Source organism: Myxocyprinus asiaticus, chromosome 41 (assembly GCF_019703515.2).
Source record: "Myxocyprinus asiaticus isolate MX2 ecotype Aquarium Trade chromosome 41, UBuf_Myxa_2, whole genome shotgun sequence".
Classification (NCBI taxonomy): domain Eukaryota; kingdom Metazoa; phylum Chordata; class Actinopteri; order Cypriniformes; family Catostomidae; genus Myxocyprinus; species Myxocyprinus asiaticus.
Window position 1 is genome coordinate 2957501 of NC_059384.1, and position 27731 is coordinate 2985231.

The following is a 27731-nucleotide window of genomic DNA, read 5'->3' on the forward strand; positions in this document are numbered from 1 at the left end:
TTAAATTCAAGGACTTTAAGCACATTTGTATTTGTTTTCAAGGACTATGCTCGAGATGTCATTAAAACAAATTATTTTTGTTCATTTTAAATCAAAATATTTTAACCATTCATTTATTCAAAATATAGACATTTTCCATTCAGTACAGTTTTTGCCTATAAACGCTGAGGGTAAACATTTTGTAACATGCTGACATTATTTTTTTATTCATAAAGGACAACTTGGCTGTTGTTCTTTCTTTTATTATTTAATTTTGTTTCACGATGGGTTACAACACGAAATATTTTTGAGTGAAAATATTAGTTAAAATGTGAAATAATAATTTCTTTAACATGCTGGGAAAAATCACTATATGCATATTTAAGCAGCCTCTGAACTTAAACCTTAAAAATTATTTTCCACAACTTTCTGTATTTATTTTTTTGTTTTTGTTTTTTATAAAAGGTTTTAACATTGATAACAGCAATGCCATGAAATCAAGGGACAAACACTCTTTTTAAATTATTAATAATAATTTTGTTTTGCTTTTTTGCACACTTGTTCAGCCTTGCACTAATGCTTTTATTAAAAATAAGTACAAAATAAATACACAAATAACTTTATATGTCATAGAAGTGGTGTACCAGATAAAGGGAACAAAGATTTATTCAGGCAATTAACAATTAAAAAAATAATAATAATAATAATAATAATAATAAATAAATAAATATATATATATATATATATATATATATATATATATATATATATATATATATATATATATTTGCGCTATTTGAAAGCTTTTTATGACTAAAAAAAGTAAAGGGACATGTTTGTCAACATATTTTGATATTGACCCAAATGTTGTCAGAAATAATCTATTTTGTGAGACACAAATCTTTCTTTACAGAAGGGGGCGCTAGACGGCTCACGAAACTGAATCCTCCATTGATCTGCATTCAAATCATTCAAAACGTTTTGCATCTCATCTAATTTTTTCACTCTGGAGAGTAATGTTTAATTAAAACTGATAGCTGCAATGATTCATACTTGTTAAATCTGCCACAGCAGTTTCTATAAAATATAAATTTTAAATCCTCCAGTAACACGTGATTGTGATTGGCCCATTCTGAACAGCGCTGACAAAAGTAACAGGTGTCACGTGACAGCGCCGTCTGTGCGCTTCAGCAGTGGTCTGTCGTCGTGTTTTTCCAAAAATAAATAATTTCATTTATTAAATGATTTTAGCAACGTATTTTAAGATTTTCTATAATTCAAGAAGTTTAGCACCTCTTGGAAAAAATTAGAAAAAGTCAAATTCAAGCACTTCAAGCACCTTGTACGAACCCTGTTGATATGATGCATTAATACAGATTTGATGCTGCCGGGTTTTGACTACGAAGCAAATCTGTAATTAAAATTATACTTAACTGTTATCCAAGTGCTTAGGATTTCTGTGCAGATAAATCCATCACACAGGAAAACAATTAATTGCTAATTCTGAGCTTATTTGTCCAGACCAGATGCTTACTTCTCTTGTGAGAGCTGGTATTTCACCCTCCCTTTAGTGTCGAGTACTGTCACTTTAAAATAATGTTATTAATCGTTCTTTTATTTTGTTCTAACCGGTAACCCATTTGGAAAGGAGGCTGCGGAACTTCTGAACCGGAACGAAAAAATACAGTTTTTGCTCAGAAATAACCGAAATGAAAAACATTTGTTTTTAGTCTCTGTTATTAACAAAACGAGAATGTGCAAAAGGTCAAATAACCATTTACACAAAGAATAATAATCGGAACAAAATGTCCTTGTTAGTTTGCACATCATGACCAACAAAATATCCACACAATCTAAAAAGGAAGACTGCATAGTTTAATTGTTTTCTGGCTTTGACATTACACTATGCTGAAAAAAAGCGTTACGATAACGGAAATACTGAAAATACACCGTTGCATTCAACAGTTACAATTGTAAAAAATAAAATAAAACAAAGAGTGTCAGAAAAAGAGTGTACAAAGTTTCCAACAACAAAAATAATCATTTTAAGATCACAGAAATCTCAAGTATTCTACACAAGGAATGGTGTTATATTACATACATTTATCATACATTATTTTAAAACTAATTACACACTCAGTTCGACCGACTTAAAACACACAGAAGACGCACAAAACCCCTGTAAGTGTCAAAAATAACAGTTTGCAATGACTATAAGCCATAAAACTGTCTGGCCTACAGGTCAGATATCTTCTCTTTTAGAAATGACATGTCTTGAGATATTTTTAGATGTAAATAAGACAATGAAAATAAAACATTTCCCATATTCTTTCTTCAGCAGGGCACAAACACATTTCTGTACAAAACAACTTATGATAGAAAATATTTAGAAATGTTCTGAAAATGCAAACACTTAGAAATAAGAATTGAAATAACAACCAGTCACTAACAGAGTTTAAGCTTAAGTGTGTAGTTTCTGCAACATTGAATGGATTTATATAACGGCTTTCTGAATACGCCCCGTCTGCTGTTGATCGAACAAACAGATAGTCCCACCCCCAACTCACACCATTGGTTGAGTCGGTGTTGTTGTGTCGGGCTGGATAGATCACTCAAAACAGAGGAATTTTTATAGTGCCAAAGATACAATGTTTACAGTTTTCAAAAAGTTTCTCTCTATATATTAAGCTTGGATAAGAGAAAGTATATTAAAAGTACTGCAAGTGATTTTTTTCATGGAAAGGTATGCAAACAAATGTTCCTACTCCCTGAAAGATATTAATGAAATGTGTCGTGAGATCTCTCATCGGTCAGTGTGACAGCTCTAGGCTCTATAAACAGCAAACAAAAATGTGTCCGCGGACATTGACGCTTTCTGCCTGTCGATCATTTTGCACGTTCTCATAATATTGTAGTTATAGCGAATTATTGAGGCATAATGCCATTTTTATGCCATGCTGCTCATAACAGTTGCCAGTAGAGGGCGCTATTTTGCTGCTGTTGTTTTTGACAACTGTTTCTGCTTTATAAAGCTAATTTGGCATCTTTGGAGTGCAGGGTTTTGGGAAAAGAGGGAGTGGCTAATCCAACCGCTCAGCTTGACAGCTTGTGGAAATTCTAGAACGGCTAAAATCACTTACAGCACCTTTAACACCGAAAAATGTACACACTTCAGCTTTTAAATTGTTCCCCTTTTAAAACAGCTGGAAGTTAAAAATAATTTTTCAAAATGAGTTTGTCTTTATCAGCTCTGACCGAAGCATAATATTATTTACAAAACAGGTAAAAAAATAAAATAAAATAAAAATAATAAAAAAAAATTAACATTTAAAATGCTAAATAAATAAAACAAAGGGACCGTGTAGTTTTTTTTATAACTACTTGAGCTAAGTAACATTCATAGTATCTTCTATGTTCAGAAATTCTGATTTTTGCTAACTGACTACTCAGCTTTTGGTGATCGTGTAACAGTTCATAAAAGTTAATGACATCTTTTAACCAAAAAGGTCACTTTATCTTTGAAAAAAGATGCTAATATACAAAGTTTAAATAACAGACTCACTTAAAGGCATTGAACACAGAAAAGACCAGCGTGGAACAATACTAATCATAGTAACAGTGACAAAGTACTGGCTGTTTCTCGAGTTTCGTAAAGTTTACAAAAACACCTTTATGGAAAATGTCTTAGATCAGACCTCATCAGATCAGTAAACCAGCATATAATCCCAAAATGCAGGTCCCTTAAATAAAAATAAACCGGAAAAATTGTGTTTTAAATTATTTTGAAGCTATGTTTAAGGCTCACTTCATGGACCTACCAGAGTCAAGAGTACCGCTTTTTTTTTTTTCATTTTAAAGGAATAGAAGAAAAAAAAATAGCAAAGGAAAATTCATTCGCTGTTAATGTAGCCGTTATTCGATGTATGTAAACAAAAAAGTTTGTACTTGTTTTTTTGGACGTGCCAGGTTTCAACATGTGGAAGAACGTTAAGGTTTCAGATCAACGGTAGAACGTAAATATTCCAGTAATAAACTACTTAAATCTTCCACACACAACATTTTTGTATGACTTACAGAAGAATATGGAATGTATGTGCTTTTTTTTTTAGCTTCAGAACTATAGTCACCATTCGCTTTCATTATATGGAAAAGAGCAGCATGAACATTCTTCAAAACATCTCCTTTTGTGTTCCGCTGAAAAAAGTCTTACAGTTAAAAGACTTCTGGGTGAACTATCCCTTTAAAAGTCAGTTATTTCTGTTCCCAGCTTTTAAAATGATTAGATATATTTGATTGCTGCAAAGTAGTTCTAAAATATAAAACCATTCGGTCTTTATACTTTTATTGTTTGTTAGCTCAGATGATGTGTGCACAATGTTTTCCTCCCTCTCTCTCATAACACACTTGATTCCACACTTTCAATCAGGCCGTTTTGAGACGGGAAGTCATGGTTTTCCTCAAGTAAACGGGAAAATGAATTAGGGTCAGCTACCAAGAGGGCTGATGTGCCGAGAGGGGTCAGGTCTGTGTCTGTGGTGGCACAGGGCACGTATCCCGCCTCAGTGTCCATCGGTGACTGCCCGAGGCGTTTGAGGAGAGTGAAATGTAGGTATCCAATCGGAACAGGAAGTGATGCAATAATGATGAGTATTGTCAAGACAGCAAGTGCCCAATCAGGATAGGGGAGTTGCTCCTCGGACGCCTGAGACAAAAAAAAAAAAATATAGAGTAGAGTGATGTTACAGGTTAATGTAAAGGCTTTTAAAGTGTACGTGCGGTGTACACACACCCACACACATATATATATATATATATATATATATATATATAGTACAGAGCGGTTATCTGAGTTACCGTAGACTTTGTCAGTTCGAACCAGTCTGGTCATTCTCTGTTGACTTCTCTCATCAACAAGGCGTTTCCGTCCACAGAACTGCCGCTCACTGGATGTTTTTTGTTTTTGGCACCATTCGGTGTAAACTCTAGAGACTGTTGTGTGTGAAAATCCCAGAAATACTCAAACCAGCCCGTCTGGCACCAACAATCATCCATGTGATTATCTAATCATCCAATCATGTGGCAGCAGTGCAGTGCATAAAATCATGCAGATACAGGTCAGGAGCTTCAATTAATGTTCACATCAACCATCAGAATGGGGAAAAAATGTGATCTCAGTGATTTGGAGCGTAGCATGATTGTTGGTGCCAGACGGGCTGGTTTGAGTATTTCTGTAACTGCTGATCTCCTGGGACTTTGGTGTCAAAAACAAAAAACATCCAGTGAGCGGCAGTTCTGTGGATGGAAATGTCTTGTTGATGAGAGAGGTCAACAGAGAATGGCCAGACTGGTTCGAACTGACAAAGTCTACGGTAACTCAGGTAACCGCTCTGTACAACTGTGGTGAGAAGAATATCATCTCATTCTGCTATTCTGAGACGCGAGTTGGTGCTGTTTTGGTGGCACGAGGGGGACCTATACAATATTAGGCAGGAGGTTTTAATGTTGTGGCTGGTCAGTGTATGATAATGAATGTATTATATACAGTGTACCTTTTCTCTGTTCCAGGCCTTGTATGTGGGCCGTTCGATGATCATCTTTAGCAGACTGGCACCCAGGAGCCCCAACATAGCAATCGGACACACGTACATCCATAGATACTTGTACACCACAGAGACTGGCTGACCCAACATCTGCTTTAAGTCTTCTAAAAACCTAAAAAATTTGTAAAACATCTTATTTATGGCCATTTAACTACAGTGGCAAGAAAAAGTATGTGAACCCTTTGGAATTTGCTGGTTTTCTGAATTAATTGGTCATAAAATGTGATATCTTCATCAAAGTCATAAGTATAGACAAACACAATGTGCTTAAGCTAACAACACACACACAATTATAATCTTTCATGTCTTTATTGAACACATCCCATTAAACATTCAAAGTGCTGTGGAAAAAGTAAGTGAACCCTTGGATTTAATAACTGGTCGATCTTCCTTTGACAGCAATAACCTCAACCAAGCGAATTAGACTTACACAATGTTCAGAAGGATTTCTGGACCATTCTTCCGTACAGAACTGCTTCAGTTCAGCCATATTCTCAGGATGTCTGGTGTGAATGGCTCTTTTGATGTCATTCCACAGCATCTCTATTGGGTTAAGGTCTGGACTCTGACTGGGACACTCCAAGTGTCATTCTGTAGTGGATTTACTTTGATGTTTAGGGTCATTGTCCTGCTTCATCACCAAACTTCTGAGATCCAGCTGGCACACAGCCACACTGACATTATCCTGTAGGATATCTTGGTAAACTTAGGATTTCATTTTTCCCCTCGATGATGGCAAACGGTCCAGACCCGAAGTAGCAAAGCAGCCCTAAATCATGATGTTCCCTCCACTGTACTTCAGCGTTGGGATGATGTTTTCATGTTGGTATGCGGTACCCTTTTTACACCAAAAGTAGTGCTGCATGTTCTTAACCTTAGTTTCATCAGTCCACAAAACATTTTCCGAGTAGCGTTGTGGAGTGTCAAGGTGGTCTTGGGCAAACTTCAGGTGTGCTGCAATGTTTTTATTGGAAAGCAGCGGCTTCCTTCATGGTGTCCTGCCATGGACACCATGCCTGTTTAATGTTTTCTGTATAGTAGACTCATGAACAGAGATGTTAACCAGTTCCAATGATTCCTTCAAGTCTTTATCCGTCACTCTAGGGTTCTTTTTTACCTCATTGAGCATTCTGCGGTGTGCCCTTTGAGTCATCTTGGCTGGACGGCCACTTCTAGAGAGAGTACCTATAGTACTAAATCATCTCCATTTATAGACAATTTGTCTAACTGTGGATAGATGAATATCTGAGCTCTTCGAGATAACTTTGTAACCCTTTCCAGCTTTATGCAAAGCAACAATTCTTGATCGTAGGTCTTCTGAGATCTTTTTCTGCGAGGCATGCTCCACATCAGCAGATGCTTCTTGTGAATAGCAAACTCAAAATGTTTGAGTGCTTTTTATAAGTCAAAGTGGCTCTAACCCACACCTCCAATCTTGTTTCATTAACGGGATGCCAAGTTTGCCAACTCCTGAATCTAATTAGCTTGAGATCACTAGCCCAGGAGTTCGCATACTTTTTCCAACCTACACTGTGAATGTTTGAATGAAGTATTCAGTATGTTCAAGAACAATAATTTGTGTGTTATTAGTTAAAACAAATTGTGTTTGTTCATTATTGTAACTTAAATGAAGATCGAACGAGATTTTAAGACAAATTTATACATAAATGCAAGTATTTCCAAAGGGGTCACATACTTTTTCTTGGCACTGTACATTACAATAAAACCAAAACAAATATATACATATTCTACTCAAACACAGAGTGTGTGATACCTGTCCGCTCCATAAACCCAGGCAACGCTGATGGTCTGAAAGATGACAACGATGATGAGCGGAAGCGTGGCGGAATAATCGTCAAACATTGTCACAAAGTAGTTCCCGCTACGTTGAGTGAACATCAGACCAATCAGAAACCCCACCGTACAACTGCACACTGAGATACGAAAACAATTGACCAATCAGAAACAACAAAAAGCTGCTAATTGATATATGACAACACGCCAAAACAATGATTAAACAGACCAACCAGAGAGGTGTCCCAAAGAAAAACCAACAAGCAAACATACAAAAATAAATCACAAACGCACACTAACCACATAAAAACAACAGAACTATAAAAGGAAGTCAGGACAGTGTGTGTTACCTGTAAATATTAGTTTGTGTTTACGTAGCGTCTTAAAGGTGTCCGTTAACGGCGTCAGTATTCCGGCCATGGTACCAAACATCGTGGACAAACCCAGATTGAGCAGCATGAGGAAGAACAGTGCCGACCAGAACGGACTCCAGGGAAATAAAGTCATGGCTTCGGTGAACGCTATAAATGCCAAACCTGTTCCCTCCACACCCTGACAGACAGAGAAAGAGAGAATGTTAAGTTGGTTGATTGTTACTTTGTTTACTCTTCATTGATAGTCATTTTTTTATATATATACAGTTAACATTAATTTTACTTATTTTGTATCATTAAGAATGCACAATAAGTTAGAGACATACCCTTTTCATTTCCTCCTCCAGACTGCAGGACGTGATGTTGTAATCAGAGATAATGAGGTGTTGGCCTTCAACTCTGTACCAGTTTTTATACTCGTTCAATGTGACGTACTCCACATTAGGTGTGTTAATGAGAAGGTCGGAGAGAGAGGAGGAGGACGACATCGCATCAAACACAGCTTTCAGATTACTGCAACACACAAACATTTATCTTAACATCTTCAACCTCAAGTCAAACGTATTTAAAGCAATAAGCCACACGAGGTCATAAGACTGGGTAAGAATATCGTTTTGCCATGCATTTGAAGGATTTCGATAACAATTCTTAAATCCCAAATACGATCTTTAACTCTATGCACAACTCTCTACAATGCGAGTAAATCACTGATCTCAAGGGCCGGATTTCTTAAAGAGACAGTACCGATTTTTTGCTTGTGTTCCACAAATCAATGTACTGTAAATACTTGTATATAGAATAAATCATGCATTTAAAAATGTAACAATGATAATTTATTGATTGAATACATGGATATGTCCATTCTTTAAAGGTTAAAATGTGACCCAAATGATGAAACAAATAAAATATAATTAGAAAAAATAAATAATATTTCATAATGTACCTAGTTAGAAGGTCCCCTGTATAATTAACAGCATTAGTTGGGAGATCATTTCTTTTTTCCCCCCCATATGAATTGATATCAAAACGAGCTTCTGTATCAATGCAAAAATATCTGTAAATCTGTGTACCAAAAACTACAGACCTATACCGATATTGCCACTTTCCTTTTTTTTGTCATCAGATCACTGTTTTGATTAGAAATGATGCTTTAAGGGCCTGTTTACACTTGGCCACTTCATGCGTTTTCACTGTTTGGATAGCTATCTGATCATGAAAAGACCAGGTGTAAATGCCCTCCGAAATGCATTCGAGAAGGATTGCACTGCAATCACTTAGACCGCTTCATGAGGTGGATTGAGACGCATTCCAGACTAAACTGGTCAAATGTAAATGCATCTGGCGGTTCAAGTCACACATGTAAACTTTACCCCGCCCAAACAGCGCTACGTCAGCATAGGAAAAATGCGAAATGTAACAGCTGTCACCGAATATTTGCATTGGGCTTGCATCACGCAGGAAATAACAAAGAAAGAGAGGAATGCATGTTGTAGGAGAGACAGAACTTTTTTCATTTATTGGATGCAGATCGCTGATGAAACTGAAACTAAACACTGACATGAGTGCAGCTCAAAAACGTCTTACCTATGACAAGCCCTAAGGGGAAAAACACACAGTGCACCCATACTCAGACACATGCACGCTGGGCAAATACATTTGGAATCAAATAATAAAGCACATCTTTTAAACTCACTGCCCAGAATTAGCGTAATCACGGAAATGAACTCTGTTTTATTCGCATATAGCGCGGGAAATGAAGATCGGATTTATATCCATTTGGCGGAGACACATTGCTGTGGCCAAGTGTAAATAGGCCCTAAAAATGTAAAAAGGTGCAAAAGCTAGTTTATTTTTCTAACAATCAATAATTTCCATTGAACATGGATTGGATCTATTGAACACATGACAGGCCAAACTTTTAAGAGAACCACAGTGAAAGATAAATACATGATACAACTAAAGATTAAAAACATCAAATAAACAATTGATGTAGGTGGGAAAGTTTTTTTTTTTCTTTTAACATTTTGCACTTACACTATATTGCCAAAAGTATTCGCTCATCTGCCTTTAGACGCATATGAACTTAAGTGACATCCCATTCTTAATCCATAGGGTTTAATATGACGTCGGCCCACCCTTTGCAGCTATAACAGCTTCAACTCTTCTGGGAAGCCTTTCCACAAGGTTTAGGAGTGTGTTTATGGGAATTTTTGACCATTCTTCCAGAAGCGCATTTGTGAGGTCAGACACTGATGTTGGACGAGAAGGCCTGGCTCACAGTCTTCGCTCAAATTCATCCCAAAGGTGCTCTGTCGGGTTGAGGTCAGGACTCTGTGCAGGCCAGTCAAGTTCTTCCACACCAAACTCGCTCATCCATGTCTTTATGGACCTTGCTTTGTGCACTGGTGCGCAGTCATGTTGGAACAGGAAGGGGCCATCCCCAAACTGTTCCCACAAAGTTGGGAGCATGGAATTGTCCAAAATCTCTTGGTATGCTGAAGCATTCAGAGTTCCTTTCACTGGAACTAAGGGGCCAAGCCCAGCTCCTGAAAAACAACCCCACACCATAATCCCCCCTCCACCAAACTTCACAGTTGGCACAATGCAGTCAGACAAGTACCGTTCTCCTGGCAACCGGCAAACCCAGATTCGTCCATCAGATTGCCAGATGGAGAAGCGTGATTCGTCACTCCAGAGAACGCGTCTCCACTGCTCTAGAGTCCAGTGGCGGCGTGCTTTACACCACTGCATCGGACGCTTTGCATTGCACTTGGTGATGTATGGCTTGGATGCAGCTGCTCGGCCATGGAAACCCATTCCATGAAGCTCTCTACGCACTGTTCTTGAGCTAATCTGAAGGCCACATGAACTTTGGAGGTCTGTAACGATTGACTCTGCAGAAAGTTGGCGACCTCTGCGCACTATGCGCCTCAGCATCCGCTGACCCCACTCTGTCATTTTACGTGGCCTACCACTTCGTGGCTGAGTTGCTGTCATTCCCAATCGCTTCCACTTTGTTATAATACCACTGACAGTTGACTGTGGAATATTTAGTAGCGAGGAAATTTCTCGACTGGACTTGTTGCACAGGTGGCATCCTATCACAGTACCACGCTGGAATTCACTGAGCTCCTGAGAGCGGCCCATTCTTTCACAAATGTTTGTAGAAGCAGTCTGCATGCCTAGGTGCTTCATTTTATACACCTGTGGCCATGGAAGTGATTGGAACACCTGAATTCAATTATTTGGATGGGTGAGCGAATACTTTTGGCAATATAGTGTATAAATTTTCAGATTTAATTTATTTTGGTAGGTGTTTCTTTACACACAGAATTCTTTTTATTTTACTTTATACAACAGAATAAATTTACGTAATTAATAAAATACCATCAGTTTTTCATATCTGCGTTTTCATGCTTACAACTGACAAGCTATTGGTTTTAATTTGGTCACTAATATGCCAATAAATAACGGTGGCCGATACATAGGTGCATTACTAATATATTTATCTTTATTAATTTTTTATTGAATTGATCGATTATTCAAAAAACCTGAAAACAGAGATGAGATAAGGAAAGAATTCTGTTAAATCACAAAATGGCCAAATATTGGCCGATTAATCGGTCAGGCCGATAAACTGGCCTTTAACTACTTTTAAAGCCATTGCATACTGTCCTACCAATTTGAAACTGATCATTCAAGTTGACAATAATCAGACACATATATACGCAAACTACTTTTCTTGTGTGTAACTTGCATACTGACCGTTTGGCACACGCTGTGGCGATGGTTTTGGCCCTGAAGCCCAGTACAGCAAACACTACCAGCGTGGCCAGCACAGACGTCATGAAGTTGACAGCAGACACGGTGAACGCGTCCCGATGGCAGTTGTTATTCCGCGGGTTGTAGGATGAGTACGCGATCACAGAACCAAAACCCAAACCCAGCGCAAAGAAGACCTGAGTCGCCGCCTGACGCCACACCTGAACATCTCCCCAGATCTCCAGCTGAGTGAGAGATGTACAAGAGCAAGGTTTATTTTTAAAGTCAACATGAAATCAAAATGGACCCTAATTACGTTGATACATCTGCTAGGTCTTATTGTAAACGATGCATCAATGCACATCTTCGCAAAAAAAAAAAAAAAAGTTTCTTCATAATCACATGAAATATGTCACATGCAAAAAATGGACAAATCTGTGTGTATACATACTCTGGGGTAAAACATGAATTTAATTCCATCTGATGCCCCGTCCAGCATCACTCCTCTGATCAGAAAACACAGCAACACCACGTATGGAAACACGGAGGAGAAATACATCACCTACACACAGCCAAAACACTCATCAATATCAACAATAATAATCGCAATTATAAACTCTCATTGTTACTTATCTCAGTAATCTTGGAGAAAGTTTGATCACTTTATTGATTAATACATACACTTTATTAATCTCTAAGGTACTAAAGTTAATAGTGCTTGCTTAAAAGTGACTTTGCATAAACACAAACATTGTACCTTGCCAGTGGATTTGATGCCCTTGTACATGGCAAGACAAACAATGACCCAAGCAGCCAGCAGACAGCCGGTGATGATGGGGTTAAACTCGCTCCTTTCATCAATTGAGTCAGTGATGTCCAGAGCTTTACGATACCAGAAATATGAAGTGGGAGAACTGGCAGCACATTCAGCCACTGAAAACAAAGAAAAAAAGGTTTAATGCAACAGTCAAATCTTTAGCATTTTCATATGTCTAGTCAAAATTAAGTTTTACATTGTGTAATATTTCCATGTATGTGCACACACAAACTCTTTATCTGCTATACCGTACCGGTGCTGTTTCCTTCCATTGGACAACTTTCCCATGGTAGAGGATACCGGAAAGAATTCCCAAGGTAGAAAATACTCCAGCCGATGATTACGTTGTAATACAAAGCCACAAAGAAACACACCTGAGAAATAATAATCATAAAAAAATAAAATACAATTCCTTCAGAAAGAGCACGTTTCATATTTACTGTTAAATCATCATACTTTTGAATAGTGCAGTTTGGTAATTCTCATACTGTGTCACATTTTCTGGAGAAATTACATAACACAGTATCTGCAATTGTAACCAATAAGATAAGAGATAACTCACCACACAGCTGGAGTAGCCGATGCCAACAAGCTTTGGAGAAATGTGTCTCCAGACACCAATGCTGCCCTGTCTGATGCTCTGACCCGCTGCCAACTCCAGAAAAAACAATGGCACGCCAACCAACACCATCAACACCACATACAACAAGATGAACGCTCCTGAGAAAGACCAATCACATAAACATTTCAATCAGTGCATCCTATATTAACACAAACTTCTTAATAGAGAAGCAGTGATACAGAAATTTTGGCCGATACAGATTGCATATAACCTATGGTTATTCCTATATAATGCCCAGTAACTGACATAATGAAAAATAATAATCATAAAAGAACATTATAAACTATTAATATACTTTTTACCTATTGTCCAAAATAAAACAGTTCACACTAAAGTGCCAGTCTAGAAATGTATAATGTTTCAAAACACAAGATGAAAAGATCGATAACTGATTAATACTTTTCAAATCTGACACAGGAAAAAAGTTGACTTGAAATTAGGGCTGGGAAATATGGCAAAACAAATCTAAGGATTATTCATGCAGATTTTTCAACTTTAACATGATTGGAATAACATTTTCTTTATTAGAATGCAAAGTAACCTGGTTAGAGAAATCAAAGTTCTATTCATTATAGAAAAAATAAGCATGCAAGAAAAATGCACAAAAACAAAAAGTGCACCACACAGGAAGTTTTCAACAGTGAAAACGTCAAATAAATAAAAACGTAATTTATTTAAAATAACCCAGATGTTCAGGAAGAGTATAAAATAAGAAACCTGCAAATTGTAGAGTATTACATTTTTCTAAACCAAAATTAAGTTATCTAGAAATCGATATCTCTATATTATCTCATTGTAAATAAAACAATTTGTATGTATAATCATAAACCCTTCCGAATACAGTCCAGACATAAAAACAATTTCAGGCTATACTAGGGATGGGACGATATGGTTCTCTCACGACTCGGTTCGATATACGATACGAGGTTCACGATTCAATATATATTGTATTCGATATAATAACAATTAAATGTCCTGAAAAAGTTTGTAATCATTATTATAATCACATTTTAACTTTGTAAAAATACTAAAATTCTACACTATATTAATATCATACAATGAAATTGTATATATAATAATAATGATATGAGCTATCACTGTTTGAAATAATGTAATAACACTGAGTTTACATTCATTTGTATAAGAAACACTAATAATGTTACTGTCACTTTAAGAGTTCAACGAGCGGCTCACAGTGTTCCGGTTCAGCGAACATCAACGAGAATCTCTTGGTTTCTTTAGCGCATCCAAGCTGTGTTAGATTAATATTAATATTTAATTTGACATTTTTATCTGACTGTAAAGAACAGAAAGGATATTAAGACACATTATTCAATGAAAGTGGAGTCGCCTCATCTTTGATGGACACACATTACACGGAGGAAATGATCCGTTTAAATTTCAAGCACTTTTCATCAAAACAAGGTGATTTTTCCAGGTATTCCAGTTCGTAAATTTGTAAAAGCTTAATTCAAGCACTTCAAGAACTAGGGTTGGGAATCGTAAGGAATTTTACGATTACGATTCCTCTTAACGATTCCGGTTCCTTAACGATTCCAGTCATTCTTTTAGTACTGGAATCATTAAGGAATTCTTATTGCATTTACTACCCTCTGCTCTCTGTTACCAAATAATGAGATCATTTCAGATTTGTACAGAGCAGATATAACCAATCAGAAATAAATGTAATACAGTTCTTGTAAAAAGTGTGTTTGCAGACTTTTTAGAGACATAAATACAATCCAATAACAGATCCTTACTCTTATTTTAAATAAAGAAATCTAAACCAACATGAAATGTGATGGCATATTTCATTAATTCAGTTATTTTATTAAATTCCTCTTATTACAACAAAACTTGTGTATCTTCAGTTATACATTGTGATATGAACAACCAGTCAGTAACTGCACTGCTTGATTTAAGTCTCACAGCTCATCATTAAATAAAAATCTCTCCATCCCACTCACCTCCTCCATTCTGGTGGCAGAGGTACGGGAACCTCCAAACATTGCCCAATCCAACACTGAACCCGACCTGAGCAAGAAAATATTCCACTTTACTGTCCCAGCCATCTCGGGCTGTTTCGACAGCAACCCTCGGCTCGACCTCAGAGCCCAGCTGTGCCTCTTCCTGTTGGTCGTCTGCGGGTAACGGTGGCTTCTCTGAAGTCATCTTAAACAGAAATATAACATTCAGTTTTCCCATTTATACAATCGCACATAAAAAGCCAAGGATTTATCTTTGTTATAAAATCTGCAGCTAGAATAGCACTCAAAATCTCAGGCACACCTGCTCGTACTTTATGACTATTTTCTAATTTTAAAAATAATACCAACATCATTAAAACTATGAAATAACACAAATGGAAGTCCAATGTGTCCAAACTTTTGACTGGCAGTGTATAAACCCTGATGTCTCATCTTTACAGCTCACTGAACTCAGTCATAAAACTGCTCAATCATGCATGCTGCTTTTCTGACAGGACACTCCACTCCATTACGACCACTAAACACTGTTGAACAGAGGATAATGAGTGAAAATTCATGCACAAAGCATTAGAAACAACTACTGTTCCCACAAGAGGTCGACCGATTCATCTGCCTTTTCCACCTCCTTGGTTATTATCGGTATCGGCAATATCCAACATCGGAACCTCTAGTTCCAACACATTTTGATCAATGAATTACTATGAATTCATTACAATTATTAGCCATTTGTGATTAATAGATAAGATTCATAATTTTTTGGAAATGCACCGATGTATCGGCTGCCGATATCTATCGGCCAATTATTGACAATTAAAACCATCGGCATACCGGAAATAAGCATGAAAACGTCGATTTAAAAAACTATGGTTTATTTATAAATAATTAGTAACACACTTTGTAAAAACTGTGAATTTAAATGCACAATCCAGAAATAATAATAGTTACAATATGTAGAAGGGTTAGCACTCTTAAGAATATGGAATATTTAATTTTTATACTCTCGTTCTCACGTTAATGTGGAACAAAACGCCATAAATGAACGTGACAGTTGTGAAAGCGGCACTTACCTACTTTTGACTTCCGAGATATAAAAAAAAAATAAAAAATTATATATGTTGGAAATTATTAATTTTCAGAAAAGTAAAAAAGCTTTTGTACCTCTTTATAAATTTGCTATGCATTCCTAAGTAAAATAGTGATCTGATGTCAAAATAAATATCGGTATCACCCTATTGTTTTTTGTTTAAATCGGTATCAGCCAAAACATTTTATATCAGTTTATATTATTTTTTCCAATTTTAGTCCGACTCGCTATGTTTTCATCCAAGGGTTTTTTGTGCGACAAAATGTAGCGCATCAAAAAGTTTACCAATATAGCTGATGGAAACGCAAATTATCGCTAAAATTTCACAAGTGTAGACATAATATTTTCCGTTTAACTCCAGCGCATAAACTATGTCAATACTTCAAATGTCGCGAAAAACTGGTTTGGAAACACTTTTTGTCGATAAAATAGGCATTAACGCAAAAATATAGTGTCACATGACAGAATTTACCCCAATCGTTAGCCTGTGTTAATCACGATGACAAGATATACATCCTTGAAAGCCAATTTATTGCACGCAAAGCATTACTCGCACTGTTACACAGATCCGATGCTGCAAAAACATCTGCATCATGACACTTCCAGGAGTGCCAACTAGAGCTGCAACTAATGATCATTTTGATAATCGACTAATCTAACGATTATTAGAACGATTATTCGACTATTCTGCGATTATTGCTACGATTAATCATTAGCTCTTAACCGATTATTCAGCTTGTGCCCCGACTTAAAAGGTTATATTAAACGTGCTTGTTTTTAAAAATACCTCTAAATGACTTTCACTGAATTAAAAGAAAAAATACTTTAAGTTTAATTCAGTAAACAATTCACTGCAAAAAATCCTATTGTTAACAAGTGTTTTTGTCTTGTTTTCCATTTAAAATTGTCTAAAAATACATTTACTTGAGAAGCAACATATAAGATATTTAGATTTGCTTTAAGAGAATGTGTATTTTGTATATAAGTGTATTTTTTCACTTGGTTATACTTCTGCGAGTGCAGTAAAAACAAAATATACATATATTCAAGATCTATTCTCTAAAAGCAAGTCTAAACATCTTATATGCTGCTTATCAGGTGAATGCATCTTTTTTAAAAGGATTTTTAGATATTTTAAAATATTTGTAATATTATATTCAACATTCTCAGATAAAAACTTTCTTCTGCAGTATAGCTGCTAAAGTAAATGTACGATGTTTTAAAGGAGTTTTAGATATTTATATTGGAAAACAAGTCAAACACGTATTTTGTTGCCGTGTATAATGAGGCGAAGGCTACCCCCTCACCTTTCTGTTCACTTCGATCTCTCTTTAACTCACAAAAAAACTCATATTGCCAATTTTCTTCACGTTAAGAAAGTCACAGTGACACATATACTGTATTATGATTCAATAAGTTGCGAGCCATCACGTTATAATCTAGCTGCATTAAGCGTGCGCACTCGAGGGACGAGTGTCCCCGCGACAGTGTGCGCATCAGCTGGGTGCAGTTTCAATCTCTCCCCTTTAGATCGGGACACTTTGCACAACTCAAAGAAGAGGCGCTGCCCGCACAGAGAAATGCCAGTTTCAGAGTTTAGTTATTTACAAGACCTGCTTCCTTATTATTTGAACTTTAATAAAGCTATAACGCACTAAATATAACTGTAATTCTTCCTCTCCTCAATCAGGCGCGAACTGCAGTGCTCCTCTCGTGCGTCAGAGTTTAATGTGATCTCATGTTACGTTAAATGAGATCAAATGACTATTCGACAACGGAAATGTTTGTCGACAATTTATTTATTTTCGACGTTGTCGATAACATCGACTAATCGTTTCAGCCCTAGTGCCAACACAAATATCTCGTATCATGCACCTGTCATCGATAAGTGCAAGGAGAAGAAATGAATGGCCACACTTTGCGATTAAGGTTGCTTAATAATAGATGGCAGTCATGGAATTAACCCACAATACAAAATCATTTCTATGCACAAATATGTTTTAAATTAAAAATACAGGAGAAAAGCTTCAGTGCGCTTTTTTAGAACACTAACATATAGCCCAATTCTATTAAGTTATTGTTTAGCTTTTGAAAAAATGCCGGCAAAATTCCCATTAAATTAAATAAATTACCAAACAAATAAACATTAAAAAAAAATTACCAAACGAATAAAGCATTAAATTTAAAAAATAAATTACCAAACAAAAAAAATAATATTGTTAGGCCTATATAATTGCCTTTCCTTTACACAAACTTAAATTAGCCTTACCCTGTTCTGTAGATGAAAAAGTCGGACTCTTTTTCAAGACTATAAACTATCAGAACTATTTGTCCAATGCCGAGTACACTTTCAGAAAACGAGCTTTTGAACATTTTAAACTTTTAAATATTTTAAATCTAACGCCCTTTACATCGGATCGCATTTGCTGAGCTTCTTCAGAAAATGTAAATTGCATTATGACGCTAAAATTAATTTTAGATGACAACCAAGTTCAGATGGTCGTTAAAAGTTGCTGGACAAATATGCGGGAAACGGCTGAAGGGCAGATTTCTTTTGCGATAAACCAAAACTTATGTGACAAAGTGTTTTTTTTAATTTTTTTTTAAGCATGACGTCATCACGCACACCATTTTTAAAGATAAAAGGCCATTTGAATGGAAACAGGCAGAAGACGGCAAATAATAATTATTTTTTTTACATGAATCGGTTTGACCGATTCATTGAACATTATCGATTCAAAAGGACGATTCGCACACAAATCGGGCAACGCTATTGTAATGATCAAAGAGATTATTGTTGTTACTAAGATGTGTCACTAGATGCCGATGTTACAAAGGTGCATCTAAGTAATGTTTATAAGGATATACGGATAAAGAACAGACTTAGGGTGACGTGAGGTTGTCTGTAAGTGGCTGATTAAACGATATTATGATGTTCATCAAATGTTCGAACATTATTTTATATAAACATGCGAACATAACATGGTACCAGGAGTGGTTGTTTCTCTAAGTTGAAGAAATCGAGATGGAAAGCAGTTTGAAACCGCCTGATGGATTGAAGCTCACCGGGAATGTCGACAGTAACTGGAGAATTTTAAGCAGCAATTTATGCTGTATATGCAGGCCATTGGACTTGAAAATAAAACAGATGGAAGGAAAATAGCGTTACTACTAACTGTTACAGGTCCACAAGCCATCGAAGTGTTCAACACATTCGTCTTTGCAAATGCGGATGACAGTGGAAAGTTTGACATTGTGCTCCAGAAATTTGACGAACACTGTTCGCCCCAAAAAAATGAAACATACGAGAGGTATATTTTTCATTTCCCGAATCCACCAACAGGGTGAACCTTTTGACCGTTTTCTAACGGATCTAAAATTGAAAGCTCAAACGTGTAATTTTGCACACTTGCAGAAGTCCATGATCCGTGACCAAACTGTGTTTTCAAGATCAGAAAGTCAGAGAAAGACTTCTTAGAGAAACAGAACTGTCTTTGAATGATGCTGTCAAAATATGCCATGCAAGTGAGCTCGCACTAGAGCATGTGAGCGGAGCGGAGCGGTGATAATTCCAACTGAGCGGAGAGCGCCTTTTTGAAGATTCCGCTCCGCTCGCTCAGTGCCGCTCACTCAACCCAGAATGCTCTTCGAGATATGCTGGTTTGGGAATCTGTGAAATAAGCAATAGGCCTGAGGTTATGGAGCTCTAACATTGTTTTAGTGAAGTTGCAAACCTTATTGCCTAAATAAATGCAAAGTATAAATCAAAGAACGAAGAAATCAAAAGGGAGTGTGGAGAGACCGTGAGAATTAGCATATATTCCTTTTGGAATCGTACGTGTGACATTGTCAGAGAGCACGAGGATGTGCTACACGACGTAGTGCAGCAAAAGGTGAGCTAGTAGGCTACACTACTATTCGATAATAAATTAATAGATAAGTAAGGTATCTTGTTGTTTTGCCATCATGTCAGTGCAGCTGCCAGCTAGATGCAGGTCCGGTTCTGCGGGGTTGCGAACGTTAGAGCACCCTCAGTTGAATATGTAAGCTTAATAATACTGTATATTGGCAAAGCATTTTACCTTGAATCCCTGCGAACACACACAAAACCAATAAACATGTATGATCTTGCATATCAGTTTGTCCTAATTTGCAGGTGGAGCATTCAGCTTTCATGCCTCTATTGTACATTTGATCATCTGATTAGCAAAGACTTCCGCTCTCCCATAGAGAATTCCATAGCGGAATTATCTCACTCTGCTTCAGGATAAAGTGACTCATAATTGCTGGTCAGTTTGCCAAAGCCAAATCCACACCTTAATGAGAAAATTATTCTAGATTAGTGGTTGCAGATAACATCTTCCAACATCGCTTGCTGCATTCATGAAAAGCTAGAAATTATTGTACATTAGAAAAAAAAAAACTTAAACGAAGGCAGTGTAATTTGTGAATTCAATCATTTTTATTTGTTTTAGGATCATTAAACATGATTTCAACTAATATATATATATATATATATATATATATATATATATAGGACAAAATCTCACTTTATGCATGACAAATATTTTTTATTAGTTAAATCCATGGTTAAACCTTACTGTACATATAAAGAGTGCATGACACATGATCGTTTGACGCAAATAAAGTCCAGATTCACTTTATGATGCTTTAAAAATATCAAGGAAAAACAAAGGGGGCACATGGTATCTGCTAATATAATAATTATTATATAAATAACCACAGTCCTTTAGATTGCATATGATTCGTACATATACAGTTGTAGGGAATATTAATAAAGCAACAACACTGAAAAAGAGAAAAACATTCACTGCTGTTTTCTGGTTAACTTAATACTCCGTTTAAAACTGAACACAAAATCAGGATGAGAAATTGCTCATTTTAATTTACAGACCCAAAGTCTGATAGCATTAAATCAGAAACAATGTATCAAATCTATAATCATTCCGTGGAGACAACTGAAAAACAATTATGAATTTCACTTTTACCTGCAATATTTTTCCTGGTACCAGTCCATGTTTTCATTATTGCCATAAACGACTCGAACAAACTTTAAAGTTGAAAAGATTGTGGTTTTCTGGGTCGGTTGTATCACTCGGGTCCAGTTTAAACTGAAAAGCGCAAATTTGCGCATATGCGAGTTTCCGTGCCAACACACACCTGTTTTATCACTTGTAGAGGCGTGTTTGATGACTTGTTTAAAGTAAATAATGGTAATTTAGAACTGAATTTTTTTTTAAGGTATTATTTGAAGATGTTCACTGACATATGTGCTAACAGAGAAATATTTGACCGATTATAAATGATAAGGAAGGTCTGGTTCACCCGATTATCTAACAGCAGTTGTAAACCAGTCCAAAATAAACAAGATTTGATATACTAAAACGCAACAATACAATCACATAATTTCAGATGTGTACATTACTAATCATTTGATAATTTAATAAATGTTGGGCTATAGTCTATATTTCGCCCAGAGGGGCACCTCAGCCCACGTGGGCAAAGGGGCAGTTGCTCGGGCCACTGTAGCAACCCCCCTGTGTGCATGCTTGGAACCAAGTATACAACAGAGAAATTTAATGTCGAAGTGGGATTTGAGCGAACGCTTTTTTCCCGGTGAGCGGTACTTGAGCGGAGCGTACGCTTGGGCCGTGAGCCCATGCACATGTGCATGGAGCGGGTTATTGAGCGGAGTTTCACACTGCTAAGCTTCACTCACATGCTCTGGCTTGCACAGCAGCACGTAAAATCTTTCGCAAACCCAAATGCAGCCACGGTGAAAGCGCAGCAGTGGAAGAAGTAAAGTTCACAAGGAAAGAATCGAAAACAGCAAATGTTAACTAAGAAAGCGGAGGACACAGACACATTCAAATGCAAACGCTGTGGTTTCCGACACCAGCCAAGGAAATGTCCTGCCTATGGCAAACAGTGCACGTTACGCAGAGGTAAAAATCACTTTGCTAAGCAATGTTTTTCAAAAGGAAAAGTGCAAAAAGGACAGAATGTGCATCTAGTCGAAGAGACTGATTTAAGTGAAACTTTCTTTGTAGGCTTGGTTTCATGTAACAACAGCTCACCTGATAACAATGCTCAGGTCTCTCAGATGCAGAATGATGAATCTGTGAATGTTGGTACTGTAGGTCTAAATGATGACAAATGGATTGTGCCTTTGCAAATCAATGGATCAGTCATTCCAATGAAACTTGATACTGGTGCAAAAGTAAATTTGATGAGTGTAAGTGACAAAGTTGATGAAGGAAAGACCACACTTACACTTGTCAGATAGTTGACACCAAAGGAGTCTGTAGGCTCAAAGTGACAATAAGGAACAAGGTCTACAACTTGATGTTTATAATTGTGCCAGATGGTCACGATTCTTTGCTTGGAGATAAAGCGTGTGTGGATTTGGAGCTGGTTAAAAGAGTGCATCAGCTTCATGACAAAAAATGACTCTCTTGACTCTACGCTTCATGAGTTTCCAGATATTTTAACAAGATTTGGTACTCTTCTGTACACCTACAAAATCCAACTGAAAGCAGATGCATAGACTATGGTACATGCACCAAGGACAATTCCTGCATCCCTACATGACCAGCTGAAGAAAGAGTTGGACAGGATGACAGCACTGGGTGTGATATGTAAGGTCAAAGAACAAACAGACTGGGTCAACTGGGTGGAGTGGTGGTGGCGTAGTGGACTAAAGCACTGAAATGCTAAGCAGAAGGTTGCTGGTTTGATCCCCACAGCCACCACCATTGTGTCCTTGACCAAGGCACTTACTCCAGGTTGCTCCAGGGGGATTGTCCTTGTAATAAGTGCACTGTAAGTCGCTTTGGATAAAAGCATCTGCCAAATGCATAAATGTAAATGTAACTCAATGGTGTGCGTGAAGAATGGTGAGATTAGAATATGTATGGATCCAAAAGACTTGAACGAAAACTTTAAACATTAGCACTAACAAATTCCTAAGTGAGAGGGAATCATAAGTGAGATGGCAGGTGCAAAATACTTTGGAAAGCTTGATGCGTCCCAAGGATTTTGGCAGATCAAACTGGATGACGAAAGTACAATATACTGCACCTTCAACACACCTTTTGGGAGGTATTGCTTTCTCAGACTACCTTTTGGAATTATCTTAGCTGCCGAGATTTTTCATCGTGCCATTGAGCATGTAATTGAAGGATTGGAAGGTGTACCAACTGATGGCATAATTGTCTGGGGTTCCACCTTAGAGCAACACAATGTCATACTGAGAAATGTGCTGAAAAGAATTCAACGGAACAAACTTTAAAAAGTACACAAAGTTCTACAGAAGATTATGTGACTTTGCATGTGAATATGATATCCACAGCTTTACCTGTGTCAGACCACAAATCAAAACAGATTGCTGATGAGACTGAGAAAGACACTGTACTGCAAGCAGTGATCACCAACATGCAGCAAGGCTGGCCAAGAGGTTCAAGTTCACAATACTTCCACATAAGGTCAGAATTGTCTGTGGTAATTGGAATGCTGCTTCGAAATACAGAATTGTGATTCCAGAGTCAATGCGTCCTGATATGCTTAAAAGAATATATGAAGGACATTTAGGGATTGAGAAATGCAAAAGGAGAGCCAGAGAAGCAATATATTGGCCTGAGTATCAATGCTGATATTCAGAAAATGGTGAACAGATGTGAAACACGTCTTATTTCCAGAACAAACGAGTCAAGGAAACAATGATCATTGTTGATCAGACTTCAGAAGCCTGGGAGAAGGTTGGTACTGATCTCTGATTTCAATGGGAAATTTGTTGCTAATAGATTATTATTCCAACTACCCAGAGATGGCTTTACTGACAAGCACAACAGCTAGTGGCGTAGTAAATCACATGAAGTTTATCTCTGCCAGACATGGGATTCCGAAAACTGCAGTCAGTGACAATGGTCCATGTTACAATTGCAAGGAGTTTCAGGAATTTGCAAAGCATTATGAATTCCAACATGTAACATCTAGTCCATTATATGCACAGTCAAATGGCAAAGCAGAAAAAGGAGTTCAGATACGATATAATAGCGTAGTTTCCATCCACTTTTCGTGCTATTTTGTTATCGACAAAATTAAAATGCGAAATTTGCCGTCTTCTGCCTGTTTCCATTCAAATGACCTTTTATCGATAAAAATGGTGTGCGTGATGACGTCATGCCTAAAAAAAACCTGATGCATGAGTTTTCGTTTATCGCAAAAGAAATCTGCCCTTAAACCGTTTCCATACAGAAATGTGTGTTTATCGCCAATTCACCTCCCAGGTGTTCCTAATTTTCTTCCTCCGATGTTTTGGTAAAATGGGGAGCGTATTGAGACAATTCATTGAAATTAGCCAGCTTACTGTCATTTTAATTTCACAAATAAATACAATCAGAAGACGAGGAATTGCAATCAAAAGGGAGCAGTTGCCCTTCTGATAGGACTGTAATATTGGTCCTGATGTTGCGCCTATCGCAGGTTGCCACCGGTTACGACCTTAAAGTGAATCGTCATGGCCCTGTTCAAACTGGCAACCTGCACCAAGTAGTGGGGGAAACTTTCGGTCTTAGTATAATGACCATCCATCCATGTGTATATGCTGTGTGCACAGCTATTAAAGAAACATTGATGCGGTGTAATATCAGGGTTTATATATATATATGATACATTCCTGATATTCAATAGGCTATTTTAGACAATCATCTAATGCACTGCCATCACAACTGCATTGTCCCGCATATTTGTCCAGCAACTTTTAACGACCATCTGAACTTGATTGTCATCTAAAATTCATTTTAGTGTCATAATGCTATTTACATTTTCTGAAGAAGCTCAGCAAATGCGATCCGATGTAAAGAGCGTTAGATTTAAAATATTTAAAAGTTTAAAATGTTCAAAAGCTCGTTTTCTGAAAGTGAACTCAGCATTGGACAAATAGTTCTGATATTTTATAGTCTAGAAAAAAAGTCTAGAACATTCTGAGAATGTCATTCAGCCGACTTTTTTCATCTACAGAACAGGGTCAGGCTAATTTAAGTTTGTGTAAAGAAAAGGCATATATAGCCTTGGTCTAAAAATATATTTTTTTTTTCATTTGGTAATTTATTTTTTTAATTTAATGCTTTTTTCGTTTGGCAATTTATTTAATTTAATACAGGGAATTTTGCCAGCATTTTTTCCAAAAGTAAGCTAAACAATAATTTAACAGAATAGGGCAGTTAGTGTTCCAAAAAAGCACACTGATATTTTTCTCCTAGTATTGTGTATATATTTTTAAAACATCTTTGTGCATAGAAATAATATGTTTTTAGTATTGAGGGCTAATTTCATGACTGCCATCTATTATTTTGAATTGTGTGTAAAAGCAACTTTAATAAATAAACAGATGTCTACCATGATTAAATTAATCACAAAGAGTGGCCATTCATTTGTTCTCCTTGCACTTGTCGATGACAGGTGCATGATACGAGATATTTGTGTTGGCACTCCTGGAAGTGTCATGACGCAGATCGGATCTTTATGCCGTTCAGATCAATCCATAATCACGTACAATAAATTGGCTTTCAAGGATGTATATCTTGTCATCATGATTAACACAGGCTAAGGATTGGGGCAAATTCTGTCACGTGACACTATATTTTTGCATTAATGCCAATTTTCTCAACAAAAAGTGTTTCCAAACCAGTTTTTCACGACATTTGAAGTATCAAAATAGAGTTTATGCGCTAGAGTTAAATGTTAAGTTTTTTTTCCCCTACGTTATTAAATATGTTAAAGCACAGCAGAACTCAAAATTGATATTTGCTATATAATTTTACATAACTTTTATGATTTTATTTATTGTAATGACTAGAAAACACAAATTTGTTTCCTCATCACTGTGGGAATGTGTTGTGTCTTATCTGTCAACAGGAAACAACTGTCACATTTTTGTACTTTATAATGAAAATGTATCCCAATTATTATTTTCATAAGCTCTTAATTGCCAGAGAAACCAAAACCAGTGGAAAACATAAAATTGAAAAGCCAATAAACCAGTCTAATCAGTAAAAAGGAGCAGCACGTGTATCATCTATGAATAAAAAATTAATTATCACAAAAAAGCTTATAAATCAGAATGTAAATCTGAAAATGAATGCATTAGGATAAACTCTCACCATGTTTATTTTGTGTCTCTTTCAGGGTTTCAAACGCACGTGTTAATGGTTGATGGCGCGCGCGCGTTCTATTGTCACCGGCTCAGATCTTCTCTCGCGAAAGAAAATAACACTACACAATAAACCCAGCTGAACAGTACGGGTCCGAATAATACATTCAGATACCTAACGTACGGCGCATCTGATAGACATGCTATTTTGCCGCGTCGCAGGCATGTTATTATTCGGTTTATTTCCCGGTAGTTTGAACTTCCTCATCCACGCCCGAGCGCACTACTTCTATGGCCCCGCCCACTCACAACGTCACTTGATTCAGTGTGAACGTGCGTTTCAAATACTCGTGCACGAGTTTTTGTATGTGGCCTCATTTCTAACCTTAGAAATCACATAAATAATTATTACAAGCATGTTATAGAGAGAAATGCTCATTTTACATTAGAGCTGTATTAAAGGATAAGCAAAATAAAAAATAAAAAAATCGTTCCACTTTGTTATTTCTTACACATTTTCACTAGTTTTCTACATCACATTGCGACTAAGTTTCAATGTTTTATTCCCTAGCAAAGAAAAAACAGATACAAATAAAGAGAATAAATCCAATTTAGTAGAGCTGTTTTAAAAAATTCACAAATATGTATTTTGCCCCGAAGTTTTAGCAGTACTATGATACTATATTGTTAAATTATATACTATTCCAACTATTAGGGAAAGATCTGACTTTATACAGTGGGACCAACACTTATTTAGACACTTATAAACTATAAGAACGTCACTGCATCAGATCACAACACTATTAACTTCGTGCTCCAATTAGTTTGACAACCAGAAACCATCCTAAAACTTTTTGGGGACACTGTAAAGCCAGCTGCATTATTTACATTTCATATTTCTAGTAGTAGTTTGCCATATGCTGGACTGTAGTAGCTGAAACCTGAGTTTCATTCATGATGATGCAATTCCACAACAATATTACACATTGATTTTAAAAGTTGCACCTCCAGCAGGTGGCGCTCTCCGCACGTGCAGAGATTTTGCATATTATTTTACTGTCAAAAAAGTGACCCAACTGACCGAGGCAATCTTTAATCTCATATATAACGTCAATAAACGCTGTGAGACTCATAAACGTGCTCTTGGTGTCAATTTAGATACTATAATTTTTTTCAAGTATATATATATATATATATATATATTTTTTAAGTAATACACTAATTACTGCATCTCTAAGGCAAATTCAACACAATTCTGAGACCTTGCTGTTATGTTAAGTCATTTAATTCTATTTTAAAACGCATGATAATTATAATCAACAACCTGTGTTAAAACCTACCTCTCCCATGAGTAATACTGTAGTAGAATCCTCTTTAAGAGAGTGTTTCACTATGCCGTAGTGTCTTTCGAAGATCAGCAATGGCAATAAAATAAATTATCCAATATATTCATAATCCATAAATTATATTTTAACTACAGTCCCGGTTTTAGCTCTTCAGTAAAGGTGCATGACTGTAGTTTATTTTGCCACGTGTC

The 27731-nt window shown here is 36.6% G+C and overlaps 1 protein-coding gene across 2 annotated transcripts; it reads right to left on the reverse strand.

Annotated features, from left to right (window-relative positions):
* Nucleotides 1-1833: 1833 nt before the first annotated feature.
* slc6a16b (solute carrier family 6 member 16b) lies at nt 1834-27731 on the reverse strand. 2 transcript variants are annotated; one of them, XM_051682985.1, is made up of 12 exons: nt 27535-27731; nt 14916-15120; nt 12889-13046; nt 12580-12700; nt 12267-12442; nt 11961-12071; nt 11513-11754; nt 8074-8260; nt 7724-7925; nt 7354-7513; nt 5529-5691; nt 1834-4681 (listed from the first exon to the last, which is right to left on the reverse strand). In XM_051682985.1, exons 1-12 carry the CDS (start codon nt 27541-27543, stop codon nt 4373-4375), a joined length of 2043 nt encoding a protein of 680 aa, XP_051538945.1. In that variant the 5' UTR covers nt 27544-27731; the 3' UTR covers nt 1834-4372. The 2 variants fall into 2 exon arrangements, with proteins under 2 accessions (XP_051538945.1, XP_051538946.1); XM_051682986.1 differs by lacking the exon at nt 27535-27731 and adding an exon at nt 26205-26468.